The following is a 17787-nucleotide window of genomic DNA, read 5'->3' as shown; positions in this document are numbered from 1 at the left end:
ATTGCAAGCTTTCGAGACTACTCAGGCCTCTTCATCAGGCATAGTATACCACAAAACCTGAAGTCACATATTTATACACAATAAGACACACAAAAAATAATGCAATAGGTAAGACAGGTGATGAAAAGCAGAGTTATTATGGAAGAGATAAACAGTTCTGGCTATAAATATTTTAGCAGTTAATAGATAAGGAGTGTGAAGGTTTTATTGCCCTGTGACTAGGTCCAGTGTTATGATGGCCTCACAAGTCTGAGGAGCACATTCCTTAGTTGATGTAGAATGACATAAATCCATGCGAGGCATTCATTCCTGCTCTGAAAGTGTTAAAGGTCACCATCAGTTTATATTCTGAGATTCTTCTTTCTCTTTGAGATTTGAAGTTACCTTTTAATACCAGTAATTCCATGTATTTTGTGCTGTGATCAGGGGAACAAAAATGCTTGGCTACAGGTAGATCTATTCTTTTTTTTTATTGTGTGGCGATGATGATTCATCCTTGTCCTAAGTTTTTGCCTTGTCTCCCCTACATGAAGACCTCCAGCTGGACATTTGTTACTTATAATTAAGTACACTATGTTAGATGTGATACAGCTGAAAGTACATGGGATCTTATAGTACTTATGTGAATTGGAGATCTTTATCTTATCCGTGGTCATTATAAACGGACAGGTTTTACATTTTTTCTGGTTGCAAGGAAAGGTACCTGTAGCTGGTGGAGATGACAGGGAGCTTCTGACAATGATGCTTCCTAGATTTGGGGGCTGCCTGAAACACAGAAGTGGGGGGTCTGGAAATATGGATTGTAATCGGGCATCTTTTTGTAGCAAGGGTTGTAGTTTCCGTGCAGCTCTCCTTAGCACCTCCAGATTTGGATTGTAGGTGACTACTAGAGGCACCCGGTTGTTTTCTTGTTTGGTTTTGTAATGTAGGAGATGATTCCTTGATATTCTGGTGGCTCTTGTAATCTGGTTCTCAATTGTTCTTGGATGGTAGCCCTGATTCAAAAAAGTCTTTCTGAGGCCATCAAGGTGTTTGTCTCTATCCATAGGGTTGGAACATATCTGATTGTATCTGATGGCTTGGCTGTAAACAATAGAGTTTTTTATGTGTTTTGGATGGAAACTGTCCCATTTAAGGTATTTAGGACGTCAATTGGTTTCCGGTACAAGGATGTCTCTATTTCATTGTTCTGTAGCTTGAGGATGGTGTCCAAAAAGTTAATTTTAGTACAGGAGTAGTTGAGTGTTACTTTGAATTTGATAACAACATATATCTACAGGAGACTGGTACAGCGATGGGAAGTAAAATGGCTCCACAGTACGCAAATCTTTTCATGGCCAAGCTTGAAAGTGACTTTTTGTCCTCATGTCCCATCAGGCCTCTGGCCTACTATCGTTTCATTGACGATATTTTAATCATCTGGACGGGGTCTGAGCAACAGCTGAAGACGTTCCATGAACACCATCATCAAGCTACAGAACAATGAAATAGACACATCCTTGTACCGGAAACCAATCGACCATCCTACATACCTTAAATGGGACAGTTTCCATCCAAAACACATAAAAAACTCTATTGTTTACAGCCAAGCCATCAGATACAATCGGATATGTTCCAACCCTATGGTTAGAGACAAACACCTTGATGGCCTCAGAAAGACTTTTTTGAATCAGGGCTGCCATCCAAGAACAATTGAGAACCAGATTACAAGAGCCACCAGAATATAAAGGAATCATCTCCTACATTACAAAACCAAACAAGAAAGCAACCGGGTGCCTCTAGTAGTCACCTACAATCCAAATCTGGAGGCGTTAAGGAGAGCTGAACGTAAACTACAACCCTTGCTACAAAAAGATGCCCGATTACAATCCATATTTCCAGACTCTCCACTTCTGTGTTTTAGGCAGCCCCCAAATCTAAGAAGCATCATTGTCAGAAGCTCCCTGTCATCTCCACCAGCTACAGGTACCTTTCCCTGCAACCAGAAAAAATGTAAAACTTGTCCGTTTATAACGACCACAGACAAGATAAAGATCCCCAATTCACATCAGGACTATAAGATCCCAGGTACTTTCAGCTGTATCACATCTAACGTAGTGTACTTAATTATATGTACCAAATGTCCAGCTGGGGGTCTTTATGTAGGGGAGACAGGGCAAAAACATAGGACAAGGATGAATCATCATCTCCACACAATAAAAGAACAAAGAATAGATCTACCTGTAGCCAAGCATTTTTGTTCCCCTGATCACAGCATAAAAGACATGAAATTACTGGTATTAAAAGGTAACTTCAAATCTCAGAGAGAAAGAAGAATCTCAGAATATAAACTGATGATGGCCTTTGATACTTTCAGAGCAGGAATGAATGTGTCGCATGGATTTATGTCATTCTACATCAACTAAGGAATGTGCTCCTCAGACTTGTGAGGCCATCATAACACTGGACCTAGTCACAGGACAATAAAACCTTTACACTCCTTATCTATTAACTGCTAAAATATTTATAGCCAGAACTGTTTATCTCTTCCATAATAACTCTGCTTTCCATCACCTGTCTTATTTATTGCATTATTTTTGTATCTTATTGTGTATAAATATGTGACTCTTCAGATTTTGTGGTATACTATGTCTGATGAAGAGACCTGAGTAGTCTCGAAAGCTTGCAATTTGTTACCATCTTTTCAGTTAGCCATTAAAAGGTATCAATCACTGAGGACTCTCAAATCTAAATATTTTTCTATCTACTGGCTAACATGGTACAATAATATATATTTTCCCTATATTAACTAACAAGACATACAATTCTAAAAACATAGAACAAGAATGGTAGTCATGTTCCAAAACAGGGATATTTCCCCAAGATATAAATTGAAGTTTAACATGATGGGCTCAAAGGAAAAAATCAAGACAAGACGACTTGGGCTACAAAGGACAGTCAAAACATGTGTCTCAGAAATGCGGTGCAATCCTGATGCTGTCCACAAACAATCTGTGTGGAGTCCTATATAATATATCTATGTGAACATCAATTGATATAATTACTCTAGAGACCTGTACACCTCAGATGAGAGTGGTGAGCACCAGGCAGAGCACCCATATTGATTAGATCATAAGAAAATAAATGTCAAATAACATTATCAATAATGAATTTAGTAATAGTGAATATGACACTCACCAATGGCCCCTGGACGCTGCACCCTGATGCCCCAACATACGTTTCGATATTTCTTCTTCTGGGGGTGAAGCTGTCTAGATCTGGAAAGTCATCCTAAATATTTCTTAGGCCTGTTGCTATTTTTAATTATGTACAATAAAATGTCCTTTAATTAGCTTTAATATTCTTTTTTTTTGGGGGGGGGGGGGGGGTTGTAAGTATAGAATTATGGAGTTGCTAATATTTATTTATTTTTGGTATATTAGAGAGGTTTTTGTATATTCATTAATGCCTAGCTCCTGACTAGAGATGAGTGAACCTGAATATTAAAGTTCGGCGTTCGTACCGGACAGTTACTGTCCGGTGCTAAACGCCGAACACGAACTTTCTCTGGAAGTCTGTTGCAATGAGAGAAAAAGAGAGTTTTTTCCAGTTCGGGGTCCCCATTGTTTTCAATGGGATTCGGATTCTGGTTGAAGTTTGGGTACTGTTCTGGTGCCCAAATCAAACTTTAGGCTAAAGTTCGGGTCAGGTACCAGTACCCGAACTTCCACCGGTCCACTTCGCTCATCCCTACTCCTGACTCTATGATATGCCCAGTGGGTCGGGTTTTTCTGAATTGAAGATTTGTTGTCAGGTCAATGAATGCCCAAAAAAACAATTCAACCCACTTGTAATATTGTTCCCATTTTTCAGTACTTTATATGATAAAAGGAATGGTGTCATTTAAAACTGCAACTCATCCCACAAAGAACTAGCTTTCCTATGGCTATGTTGATGTAAAGATATAAAAAAGTTATGGCTCGTGAAAGAAGGTTAGGGGAAAAACGAAAATGCAGAGACGAAAAATTGTCAGAAAAGGGTAAACTGTGTACCCCTAGCTCGAGGCACCAAATCTAGGAAATGAAAATAATTAATTATTTATTTATTTATTTTGGATTCACCTAATGCTATATTTATCATGTATGTTGACAATGCAGAAATGCGTTTTTCAGCTCTCTAACTTACAGCTTGTACTTTCTTTTTGTCCGTTGCCAATATATAATTTAGTATTTCACGGATTTACTTTGTCTTCAGATAATATTATTAGATGTAGTGTTGAGCGAGTATGTTCTGTCCGAGTATGCTCGGGCCGAGCTCCGAGTATTTACAACTGCTCGGTGTTATGGTTGAATCGCTCCCGTGTGCATGATTTGCGACTGTTTGACAGCTTTATTACATGTGAGGAATGTGTAAGAAATAGACATTCCTTACATGTAATAAAACTGTCAAATAGTTGCAAATCATGCACACGGGAGTGATTCAACCATAACACCGAGCAGCTATAAATACTCGGAGCTTGGCCCGAGCATACTCGCCAAAAGGGTTAATAGAACATACTCGCTCAACACTAATTAGATGTGTTTTTAGCATATTGTTTTTATATAATGCATTCAGTAATATCTTTGTTTTAAAGAAATACAGTAGTTCATTCATTGCCGTAATGTTTCCTACAGATGACCCTGAAAAAGTTTCTATCCTTTCTCTGAGGATACGCATCCTGGATGTAAATGACAATCCTCCGGAGCTAGCTACACCCCATGAATCTTCTGTGTGTGAAGATGCTCTTCCAGGACAGGTAATGTTCTGTCATTTATCCCTATAGAAAAGTAAATAAAGGGACTAGGAGATATTTTCCGTTCCTTAAATCATCACTTCTACCAATCTGCTGATATCTAACCTTGCACACCCCTATTACTATGACGAACAGGAAAACTTTTCATGAAATCCTTTTTTTTATGGTGAATAACACTATATTATAATAGTGCAGTCTGTGAGATCCTCAAGCCATACTAGAAGTTTTCCTCTTCTCACTCTTGTGACACATTAGATTGTTTTTATATGTCAGCACCAAATACCAATAATGTCAGCACAAGATTATATCTAGCCAATATTAACTGTATTCGAAGCTGATTTTTGCCTTTTTACTTGTGCTTCATGCCTAGGCTCAAACGCTAAACAGAATTTTATAGCTTTTTCTGCCTGACTTCTAATAAAATGAATGGAACCAAGTAAAAATGTTTGTATTTCTTATTCCCAGGTGCACTTGGATGGTCATTTTGAAAGACTCAAAAGTTGCCAGTTTTTTTCTTATTTTATTTCCACTGCTCCCCTGATTATTTCTGTTTTTGTTTTGTTTTTTTAATTCACCATACGATTCCAGAGATATGGGCATGTCTATTCAGTGCTAATTCTTATGGTCTTTATCAAGGGGGAGTTGCTCACAGAAAAATGATGTAGAGTAGCCTAAAGATATGCCCCAAGAGAATCATGTGAGCCACACCTCCTTGGCAAATACCAAAAAATTAGCAGTAAAAAAGGCTCACATCTCTGGAACAATATGATGGATTTAAAAAAATGGATGAATCATGGGATCTGTCGGACTAAAATAAGAGGAAAACTGGCCACTTTTGACCTGGTGACAGGTCTTCTTTAAAGTCAAAATAGAACATAATTAAAGTGACCCACCAGTTCATAAAAATTACACAATGAAATGCAGATTTTATAATTGACATACCAGGTGCCCTCATTTTTACTGTTTCGGGCATGGGTTTGTCCAATTGCCATTCCTCTCTATTTCTGTAAAATGGCAGCCACATTTGTAGACAACCCAATTAGTGGTGTAACTTGAAGTTTGTTGACTCTTATGCAATGCATTCTTTTACAGGGCCCCTAACTATCATGGGTCTTTAATAGTGGTGGACTCTCATATGGATCAAAAGAACCTTTTGGGTCCCACACAAGGATCCAGGGCCAGGGCCAGGGTGCGCCTGTAACCAATGCACCCACTATAGTTATGCCTTGGTACCCTATGCTCATTGTGCTTCAATAGTCTATGACACTCCTTCTGCTCTTGGATGGACACAGTGCCGATGTCAGTCAAGAGAAGGGGTGCTCCTCAGACAACCAAAGCATAGTATACATGAGATCAGACATCAGTAAATTGGGCAGCATATTGGCTATTTTAACTGACACCAAATCATTTTATGCATTTTTATTCTAAAAGTAAATGACCTTATTAGAAAACTTGCATTTCTCCTTTGCATTGAAACATGTATTATCCATCCTTACCAAGCTTGGACAAATAATCTGTGCTCCTTTTGCTGTAGCTGATTCAGACCATCAGTGTGGTGGATCGAGATGAGCCAATGGGGGGGCATCGATTCTACTTCAGACTTGCTCCAGAAACCAGCGCAGAACATCACTTTACTCTGCTCAATGTCAAGGGTGAGCCATATGCTGGTCACCTACCATATATCTACTTTAATCATGCCATCCATGATATCCATCCATTCACATTCTTACAAATACCATAAATTAGTTTGTATTGTGTCATGTAACATTATTCTTCATGATATTCATGAGATCAATGTTAGATAGCCCAGTTTTTACACTACCCTTACTAAAACTACCAACAGTTTTTAAGGCTCATGCACAAAGATTTATTATGGATCCATTATAAAGCCTATAATTACCTAAGGACCCATAACGTAACTCAGAGAAGAATATGATGCCTATAGATAGCCATCTGGTAAAACAAGGAGTGCCTACAGGTCCATGACACTAGCCCATAGGGTTGCGATTTTAGGGTTTGCCACCATATAGGGTCAGTGCTTTGCAACATACATAAGCCCTTACCTTTACACACTAAAACTTTCCAGCATCAAATACTATTTCTTATAATGGAAAGTCAGGTCATAGTCAATAATAATTCCTTTTATTATAATTAATTTTAAATTAAAAAAGTTACATTAAACTTTATTCCCATAACTTTTGTCAGGTTTGAGATTTTTTTTAGCTTTATAAGATAGCCACACTTTTGCTTATTGCCATTCCTGGGTGAGTAGGTACTCCATTTCATTTTCTTGTTCTCCTACTTTCTACCTGTCTATATGCATTCCCGCCTCACTATCTCAATATTTTTTATTCATATATCCTGTATTTTTACTTGTATACTAAAAACTCCACATGTTTATCTAGAACTCTAAATCATTTTAGCTCATTTCTTTCATCACACTTATTGAATTCCGTCTTGATAGTGCTATGTATTGCATGTTTTTCTCCATTCATGTGCTAATACCTCCAGGTCTATATTTGACGAGTTACAAGTGATCTATGTTGTGTTGTAATTATAATGTTACATTTGTGTATCTTATATTAAGTAAGGCTGCTGTTACACATACGACATTCTGAAGACAATATCGGCATCGGTCGTGGTCTGTATTCAGACTATAAATGTTGGACATGATGTTGGATGTGTACAACTGACCTGAGGCTGCTTTCAGGTGACATTATCACAGGAGCAAACAATGATTCTGCCACAGTTGTACTGAACTAAACCTACATGTAGATTACTATAGGACCCTACAGTGATCTAAGTGTGGATTAGTGGATTGGTGGGAGGTCCAGGTATTGATCAATGCTGGATATTGTTTTAAACCAAATTCCTGGAATTATTTAATTTGTCCCAACTTCTTTCACTTAATACACCTATATAGATCATTCTGTATAGTTCTCCATAATTGTTCTCCTAAAAATAAAACACAATTGAAAAAGTTCAGTCACTTGCTCCAAAAAATTTAGTTGAATCCCAAAATTCCCCTGATTCTGACACTCTTTTCCGTTCCATGTTGCATCACTTAATTGCAAAGATACTTATGTTTCTTACTTTTGGAACATAGTGAAGTCTCTTCTGGTAGTTCAATTGGGCGATCCTTCATCTCTGGGGGCGTACGCTGTCACCCCTCCCAGACGCTGCCAAGCACAGCTCAGCAGCTGATCTAGCACTCTATCAGGCTCAGAAGGTGTCGAGCTGTAATTAGCCGCATTTGGGAGGTAGAGGTAAAAGCGCATACCCCCAGAAGTGACTCTGAAAAACACCCAGTTGAACTTCAAGCAGAGATTTCACATACTGCGCTCCAAAAATAATAAATGTGAATATTTCTACAATGAAGTGATGCAGCGCAAAATGGAAAAGAGCGGAAGAATCAGGGAAGTTCAGAGATTTCTACAAGGTATTTATCTCAGTTTTTTCAGCGATAGGTCCTCTTTAAGCAGGGTTATCTCTCAGCAGGGTTATCTCTTGAGTCTTACAAAGAAAGAGGGTTAAAGGTTACTTAATTCCAGCAGCTGTTCTTTTATATCCAACCAATACCATGTATTTTCTACATTACAGATAACACAGCTTCAGTACATACACATCGAATGCCATTTGACAGAAGGGAGCAGGATATGTTTATCTTGCCAATACTAGTTGTCGATGGAGGTACTCCAGCTTTGAGTAGCACGGGAACTCTTACCATTCGGGTGTGTGGGTGTGACAGCACTGGTGCGGTGCAGTCATGTAACACAACTGCCTATGTGATGGCTGGGAGTCTGAGCCCTGGAGCACTTATTGCCTTGTTGGTGTGTGTTCTCATACTTGTAGGTAAGTTACAAATGTTTTTATTACCTATGTATATTCCAACTTCGAATCTGCCTTACTTGATCAGATTTTTATTACATTATTTCCAATTCCAAGCATAACTATAAATTATTTTTACCAGTGGTTTATAAACAAAAATCACCATTATTCCCAATTTTACCCCTGCCGAAACCCGTATGCTTTATTTGGACATATTGGTTTCATAACTTGCTCTGGAAATCTCTCTACTAGCCAAAGTGGAGTACTGCTGCAAAGAAGGGCTCCGATTGTGGAGAACTAAGTACAACCACGTAGTACCACATTTCTTCTGGATCTACAAAATATATGGCCTTTCATAGCTTTCCTCCGTGATAACTGATGTTTTCAGCGATCAGCTGGCTATTAGCGGACCCTCATTTGGAGAAGAGGGTTGCAATAAAAACACAGCTGGGAAACATTAACCCTGACAATCTGATAGCAAAATTCCCGATGTAGGTCAAGTGTAAGATCTCAAAACACATTTATGGGTTATCTAAAAATCCACCTTATGTTCTGCAATGTAAGGTCTGCTTCTCAAAACAGGAAAGGCGATTTACAACATTCACCCATTTGGCTACTGTTAAAAGATAAGAGGACATCCATTTAGCGGCTGTAGATTTTCTAGCTATCTATAGTAATTGGGAGACTGCCAGCTACAAAAACTCATCACCCTGCATCTCATCCAGACAATCCAAAACATAGCAATGGATCAGGAGTCATTTGAGCCGAAAAGTTGGAATTTATTTTATCTATTACCACAATCCAAAACCAATTTACCTTGGGGCAACTCCATAAAAGATGCATTAAATCTACTGTACTCCGCAGACATACTGGACACCTAGAATCATCACTCAGTGTTGTATGATAGGTCCTAAGTGGAGCACTATCACTCAATAAAGGGATATCACCGGTTCTTACGAAATATAGAACCAAAGCGCCTGTAGAGATCTTTCTCATATCAAAAGTGGGTTGAAGCTGACTATTGACATTTTTAATTAAAGAGAACCTTAGGCCTTTATCTATACTTGGTGACACATAAGCCAATAATGGAGTATTTCTGATCTGACTTTGCACACTATGGCATAACTCTAATAATTCATATAGTTATCAAATAGTTGGTAAATCAGTATTACTTAAAGGGGTTTTCACTTTAAGAAAACTGGTCCCCAAATGCTTTTATACTTGTAAAATACCAAAGAATAAATAATACCCTCCACCACTGCTCCAGTCTCTGTAGTTTGGCTGTAGTGTTGATGTCACGTCAACAGCACACATCACCACTGCAGGCAATCACTGAGATCAGCAGCTCTGCCAATGTAGATGGTATGAGCCATGGCTCAGTGATTGGCTGCAGTGGTGTCAGTCACGCACCTGCTGTAGTTGTGACATCATAACTGCAGCCGAAAAAACAAAGACCACAGCGGTGGCAAAGAGTCGGCACCGGTTCTGGGGTGGATGAGTACCTACTTTATTATTAAAGCTTTTGGAGATCACATTTCCTAAGGAGGAAAAGTCCTTTAATAGTTTAACTCTTCATAGCCTGAAGCTTTTGCATTTTAGCATTATGACACAAGGCTGAAAATAGCTTTCTTTCACAATTACCTAGGATTCTACCATGCTGTATGGAGAAGGAAAAGTGTGAGGTGATCAGAGGCATTAAAAAAGACACTCTTAACTTTTACTAGGACACTATGACATGCTTTAAGGGATATACTTGCAAAGGAAAAGTCTAAATATCCGACTATAGTATGAAACAAAAAAAAAAGTGCGTTCACCTTTCCAATCAATGTTCCTCCTATGCTGACATTTCCCTGGCTGCTGCTGTTATATGTCATTGATAAGTTGTGGAAACAACACACCATTCTTGGAGCCGGGCAAAAATGGCTTCTGATTGTCATGGAAACAGTGGTCAAGGAGTGTCTGTCATTGAAAAGGTCCTAAAAAAGCATTCATTGAAAAGGCTTAGCTATTATTCCAGTAAGGAGAAATAAAAGAGAGCACTGAAATAGAGAATAATGCCGAGTACTAAACAGAGAGTGAATTGTACTCTCTCCTAATTGTATCAGCTGTCATGGAACCTGACAGATGATACACGCTGCCCGGTCCACAGGCAGCATGTATCAGACACTGGCTGTATGACCTCAGCCGGGTACGTTTGGCTCTGAGACACTTAAGTGTTTCAGAAGGAAGCATACTTTCTAAGCTGCCGGGGAGGAAGCAGCGCTGGAGACTAGTCGGACATCTGTGTCTTCAGGACCTTCTTCCTGCCTGCTGCCAATGACTGACAGCTCTCTCATCATACAGCCAGTGTCTGATACATGCTTCCTGGTTTGGGCAGCATGTATTAGCTGTCAGGTTCCCTTTAAAAAGAGTCTGTCACCAGATTTTTGACACCTAATCTGAAAGCAGCATAATGTAGAGACTCTAATTTCAGCGGTGTCACTTACTAGTCTTCTTGCTGTAGTTTTGATAGTATTAGTATTTTATCAGCAGGAGATTATCACTTAAGTACTAGTAAACCTGCTGTCATGTAGACATCCATGTTCATGAGCTCTGTCACCACTACTGATTGGCAGCTTTCTGCCTATGCACAGTGTACACAGAAAGCTTCCAATCAGTGGTATGGCCGGGGTTATACAGGGCTCAGCATCCACAGAACTGGTAGATCTGCAGCAGATAAAATAATGATTTTGTCCAAACTGCAGCAAGCAGCCCAGTAAGTGATACATCATTGGATTAACAGTCTCTTCCCCTACATCATGCTGCTCTCAGATGGGGGAGCAAACTCCTAGTGACAGATTCCCTTTAAAAGGCAATTTTGAAAGTAATCAGATTCTGTATCACAGGCATAAATATAGAGTTTTGTCCAAAAATAAGGGAATGGCGAGAGTTTAAAGAACATTGATGAAAGGAGATGTAACAAATGCCACCACAGACATTCTAGACTCAAAATAAATGTATGTCTTATAATCCTTGTTTAAAGGAGTAATCGCAGCCATGAAAATATCTGAAAAGATCATAAAATGTTATGAAATAAAACTAAAAAAGGAGTCCTACTTACCATATCGATACTCTAATAATGTCATGTCACTCTGATTCCAATGCTTCCCGGTTCACACAGGTATCTATAGTTCCTTGCAGCTGATCATGTGCCATCAATCACTGATTGACTCCATTAGTCATGTAGCTGGACTACACATGATCGCATGCAGAGAACTAGAGACGGCTGTGGATATAGAAAGCTGGAGTGGTAGGGGATAGGTAATACTTGATTACCACTTTTTTCATTTCATAATATTCTAAGCTGTTCTCAGATTTTTTATGGCTGACTGCACAACCCCTTTTAATATTGAGGCTGAAATCATTTTATGAATAACCAGCAAGAAATCTACCACTTTTTGAGCAAAAAGTTCTATTTCACAAGGCCAACCATCGAGTGTTAAACAAGGTAGCTCAAAAGGTAAATGGACGCAGAGGACATAGAGGTTTGCTGGTTGTATTTTATTATTTTTCCATACTATATCATTTAAATATTCTCTTATTTTATTGCTTACAGTGCTGATTCTTCTTATCCTGGCTTTAAAACGACACCACCAGGGTCATCTTTCATCAGATGAAGATGAAGACATGAGGGATAACGTCATCAAGTACAATGACGAGGGAGGTGGAGAACAGGACACAGAGGCATATGATATGTCAGCCTTGCGCAGCTTGTACAATTTCAGTGAAGGAAGTGAGGCTGGAGGGGACAGTACTCTTGCTACTCAGCGTCACCCCTTGCCTCAGTGGTTTCCAGGAGCTGAACTGGACTTCTCACTGTTCAAAGACTACATCAGTAGAAAAGTGAGGCTAGCAGATCAGGACTCATCAGTGCCTCCTTATGATTCCTTCCAGACTTATGCCTTTGAGGGCTCAGGTTCCAGTGCTGCATCTCTCAGTTCAATCAGCAGTTGGTCTACAAGTTCAGAACAAGACTTTTCTCAGTTGGGTTCTTGGGGTCCTAGATTTCGCCAACTGGCAGCTCTATATGCTGGACACAAGGGACATGAAGAAATCCAGAGCTCCTAGCCCAAGTCAATCCCTCAATTTTCAGGGTACCAAGACCTTATGCGCTAATTACAGGGGCAAATGTGCTCCATATTTATTACATATCAATATGTAAACACCATGTGACATTGCTCTACTATGATCATCAATTGTTTCATTCCACTGGTGGCCGATTATTTACAGATCTCTACCACCATTGATACTCATGTTCCTTACCTTCTCTGACAAGATCAAAGCAGTCCATAAACAAACTCTAATCACATTCTGACGCCATTTCACATGTACTTTTTCCAGCAATGCATATGTATAACACTTAAGTAATTGTTTTAACAATTCTGTATTCCTTATTTAATATGGCTTCCAGTCAACTTCTTGTCAAAAATAATTTCCTGACATATGTGTTATATCTCACTCGGAATACAGACACACAGTGATTTCCAGAATATAAGGGTTGCAGTACTCTAAAGAGTGCCTGAACACCTTGAAGCCTTTTATTTTTCCTATGATGCTAAGCACCACAGATAATTGCTAACTACCTTCATGTGCTGCACTGCGACAATCTCTCCGGCTCAGATCAGTCATCGACCGCTTCTGCCAGCGATTCTCCTGCTTCTTGTGATATCACATGGACAGAGCAGTTCCTTCTCTTCTTTCTGTTCTGTCCATGAATATTCATTGCCAATGTCATCTAAATTGATAGCCAGCTGACCCTAACAAAGCCAGCTTAGCAGGGAGCCAGTTGTTGATCAACATGACATTGGAAGTGACTCCCCATCAACATTGCAGAGCAGAAGAAAAGGAACTGATGTGTCAATTTGACATCACAGGAAGCAGGAGAATTGCTGGCAGGAGTGATCTATAACCACTTTGAGCTGGGAAAGATTGTTGCAGGGCAGCACAGAAAGGGTGTTAGCAACTACCTGCCGATAAGTGCTTAGCCCCCTAGGAAAAATAAAAACAGCACCTGATAACCCCCTTAAACAGTTTAGAATGGGTGTGCTATAGTTTTAGTAGCTGATGGAGGTCACACCATTCCATACATTTTGATACGGTGACATATATTTATGATATGTCAGAAGATAGGTATCGGGTGATTTTTGCCTTAAAGAGGTTATCCCACAAACAATACTTGTCACCTATTCCAAAGATAAGTGATAAGTGTATAATGGATGTTGGGAGATGACTGCTGGAACCTCCACTAATCATGAGAACAGGGGACCTGTGCCCCCGTTGTGAAAATAGCAGTAGTGTGTGACCGCCATTACTTTCTCGGCTTATGGTAATGGTGGTCAACAACCTTTTGGAGCTGCCAATTCAAAACCATGAAATTTGCACAATTTAAATATTATTGCATGATATGAAATAAGCAACTAAGCCAATTCAAATAAAAGTTAAAGCAATGAGCAATGCAGTAAAGAAGGTAGGCATAACCAGCTATCCAGAGAGAGCTTCACAAAAGATTTAGCTGAAGCCAAATCAGATAGCTTCAAGCTATCAAACCTATAAAGTGAGTTTACATTTTTCTCAGACTATGTAAAAATTATTCAATTTTTTTTTCATTCCTATGCTACGGTTAAGTTTTTAAGAGTTTTTTGGAATACATGTACTTTTTATATACAGTATTGCATTCATCTCCTAAGCAACCTCCTCCTCATGATGCTCATTGCTGCCATTATCACCAGCTGGGACTCCAGATTCCAAAACAGCTGAATCTAACAGGGTAACCTCAAAGGATTGACAGTGATCCTTACGAGGGCATATCTGCAGTATTAGCTGTCATTGTAATAAACTTTCATTGTATCAACTCTTGAACCTGTGATCTGTCATCTACATCTATCGCCTACACAGTGCAGTTATAATGACTAAGTTTCCCACAGTGCACTACCACAACTCCAAGAGGAATTGTCATTATTTATCATGATTCCTCAGAGGACAAAATAAAAGTTTCTTCTACTAAATTTTTATTCCGTGTCTTAATGCGATCAGAAACATTATTGTATCTATTTAAAGGGTAACAGATGGTAACACTCACTATTAAATTTGGTGCGAATCAAGTTGCAGGACCCAATCTATTGGCCACTTTAAAACCGCCTCTTACCTGATGGCATCCGTGGCTCTTCTTTTGATATGTGACATGTGCATCACGCTACAATGTTGCAATCAGATCAGGCCGGCTAATCAAATAAGATCCGTCAGGAAAAAGGCTGTTCTCAGGGCTTCCATTCAGCCGCTACAGCTATATTCACTAGCAAATATAGCTATCCAGGTGTTGGATTCCTGGTGAAACACCACAGGACAAAAGAAATCAAACTTGATAGACAGATGGCCAGCTGATGCCACAGAGTAGGAGAACAAGAAGGAACTAGTAGGTAACAAACCAACAGGTAGCTACCTGGAGGCCACATGTAACCCTCATGATCTGAAATATGGCCCAAAAGATGTAAGCAAAGTCAGCGTTCAGTCAGTAATTTTAGTCTTTGGTGATCAATGGGCTACTAAAACTTTGGTGCCCGATAGTTGACTAGTTCTTATTTTCTTTGCTGAATGGGTGACTGTTTGGTATTGTGTATTAATGTAGCATTTTGGAACTGTTACATTAGCCAGTGTAGCTCACACTTTCAACATATTCTGCTCCCATTCTAATCCTCATACTACTAGTGTTTCCTGTTGTGTTTTGTTCATAACTCATCTGACTGTAAAGTATCTGCCAGAAGATAGTACATATTAGAATGCCAGGTTTTTGTCATATAAAAAAATCATACCAAGAAGAATTTTTCCACTTTTAATGCCACATATTTGTACAAATCCATTGGGAAGCAAACTGAAATCATTTTGAGAGGGGAAATAAAAATAAAAATAAAATAATGTGGTTGCATAAGTATGAACATTCTAATTGGAGATGTGGTTGTGTTCAGAATTAGCAAATCACATTTAAACTCATGTTAAATAGTAGTCAGTACTCAGCTGCCACTTTTTATAGTGATTTTGATTAACTCCATATAAAGTTTAGCTGTTCTAGTAGGATTTTCTTAGTTTAATTTTACAGCAAAAGCCATGGTCCATAAACAGTTACAACACAGCAAAAGGATCTCATTTTTGAAAGTTATCAGTCAGGAAAGGGGTACAAAAAAAATTCAAAGATATTAGATATACCATGGAACAGTGTGAAGATGGTCATCAAGTAACATACTAGAACTCTATGTCTCCAAAAAATTGCTGAAAAGACAAGAAGAAAATTGTTCCAGAAGGATGCCAAGGGATCTACAGCAAGAGTAAAGGATCTGCATGAATTTCTGGTTGTGCAAGTCACAATAATCTCCTGTATTCTTCATATGTCTGGCCTGTGGGATAGGGTGGCAAGACGGAAGCCTTTTCTTACAAAGAAAAACATCCAAGCCCAGCTATGTTTTGCCAAATCAAGTCTGTCAAAGCATGTGGGAAAGACATTATGGTCTGATAATACCAAGGTTGCAATTTTTGGGTATAATTCCAAAAGGTACATTTTGCACAAAGCCAACGCTGCACATAAACAACAAAACACAATTCCAACAGTGAAGCATAGGAAAGGCAGCATTATGCTTTTGGGGAGTTTTTTCAGGAGCTGGAATAAGAGCTTTAGTCAAGGTGGAGGGAATTATGAACAGTTCCAAACATCAGTCAATTTTACATCTAGTTCTTCATGCCTTTCCTAAAAAACTGAAGATGAATTTCACCTTTCAGCACAACAATGACCATTATTATACCTCCAAATCAACAAAAGAATGAGTTCAACTAGAAGATGATCAAAGTTTTGGAATGGCCCAGCCGGAGTCCAGACTTGAAGATAGTTGTACACAGGAGGTGCTCTTACAATCTGACAGATTTGGAGCGCTACTGCAAAGAAGAGTGGGCAAAGATTGCCAATTCTAGATATGTCATTCTGATGAACTCGTACCCAAAAAGTCTGAATGCTGTCATGAATTTAAAGTGTACTTCAAAAAAGTATTAGTTTAAGGGTGTGCATACTTATATAACCACATAATTTAAGTTCTGTATTTTTTCTTTTTTCACCCTAAAAGATTTCAATTTGTTTTCAACTGATTTTCACAGATTAGTGACATTAAAGATGGAAAAAGTTCTGAAAAACGTTCTTGGTATGATTATATGAATATTTTACATGGCAAAAACTTGGCATTATAACAGGGGTGTGTAGACTTTTTACATCTACTGTATATATAATTTTTCCTCTAGCAATGTGGATGAAAGTTTGTTCTTGTCATTTGTTACTTCTGAATATACAAACATTTTAAAGATTAATTGAAGCTAGAAACACCACGGCAATCAATGGTTGTTGCTGTTCTCTAATCCATTGGGAGTCAAGAGACTGCATTATTTGAACATGACTGCTCTTATTATAGTATTTGAGACAATGTGAGGTATCCAACAACTGTATGAATGCAAGTGGGTCATAGTAGATTAATTTCCGCATTCTATTCTAACCATCTTTCATTGTAGCCCAGGAGGTTGATTGCTTTTCTTTTAAGCCACAAGTGGGTAAAGAAATAAGTTTAGTCGAGATCCTATTTTGCTTTCCAGTACCACACTGAACTCCTGCTGTTTGTATACCAATTTATCCATATGATATCTTGAGATTGCCTGTCGGTCTACGGTAACCTCTCTCTAGGTTCCCATCCCTCCTTTCCCTCCTCTTCTCCGCTCCCAACTCATCTAAATTCACACAAACTGAATTAATGCGCCAGCTAATCAGGATCTGGTCGGATTTCACTCTGTCCTCATTTAATTAACCGGCTTCACCAGTTTCATTTTCCACCAATTAGTTTGCAGGGTGGATGCAAATTAAGATATTTGTTCTTTTTTTAAGTCAAAAGAAAAATCCTTTGAGGCTCTTATTAGTTTTTCTGCTGAAAAGGAAGAAATCATTTAATCAGAGGAGGCCTCAGAGACCCGTAAACCATAGATGGTTGTGGAAGAGGAAGGGAGGGGGAGAGGAGAGATAGAAAAATGAGAGACGGGAAACAGCATGAGACAGAAAGAGAATAGTTAGATATAGAAGCTTGTATATTTTATCATGTACTTCAATATATATCAGGTTTTTTGGCACT

The 17787-nt window shown here is 38.8% G+C and overlaps 1 protein-coding gene across 2 annotated transcripts in view; it reads left to right on the top strand.

The window, feature by feature from the left end:
• Positions 1 to 14643, top strand: part of CDH22 (cadherin 22) — a 509665-nt gene extending 495022 nt beyond the window's left edge. For both annotated transcript variants that reach the window (XM_073683912.1, XM_073683913.1), the window contains 4 exons: positions 4653 to 4774; positions 6306 to 6423; positions 8372 to 8623; positions 12195 to 14643. In XM_073683912.1, the coding sequence (XP_073540013.1) occupies positions 4653 to 4774; positions 6306 to 6423; positions 8372 to 8623; positions 12195 to 12706 (1004 nt within the window). In that variant the 3' untranslated portion in view covers positions 12707 to 14643. The remainder of the gene's footprint in view (positions 1 to 4652; positions 4775 to 6305; positions 6424 to 8371; positions 8624 to 12194) is intronic.
• Positions 14644 to 17787: the final 3144 nt, after the last annotated feature.

This window comes from Phyllobates terribilis, unplaced genomic scaffold, assembly GCF_046119375.1.
Source record: "Phyllobates terribilis strain yellow unplaced genomic scaffold, ASM4611937v1 Scaffold_5__5_contigs__length_657084704, whole genome shotgun sequence".
Taxonomy (NCBI): Eukaryota; Metazoa; Chordata; class Amphibia; order Anura; family Dendrobatidae; genus Phyllobates; species Phyllobates terribilis.
This window is presented reverse-complemented; position numbering and strand designations above follow the sequence as displayed.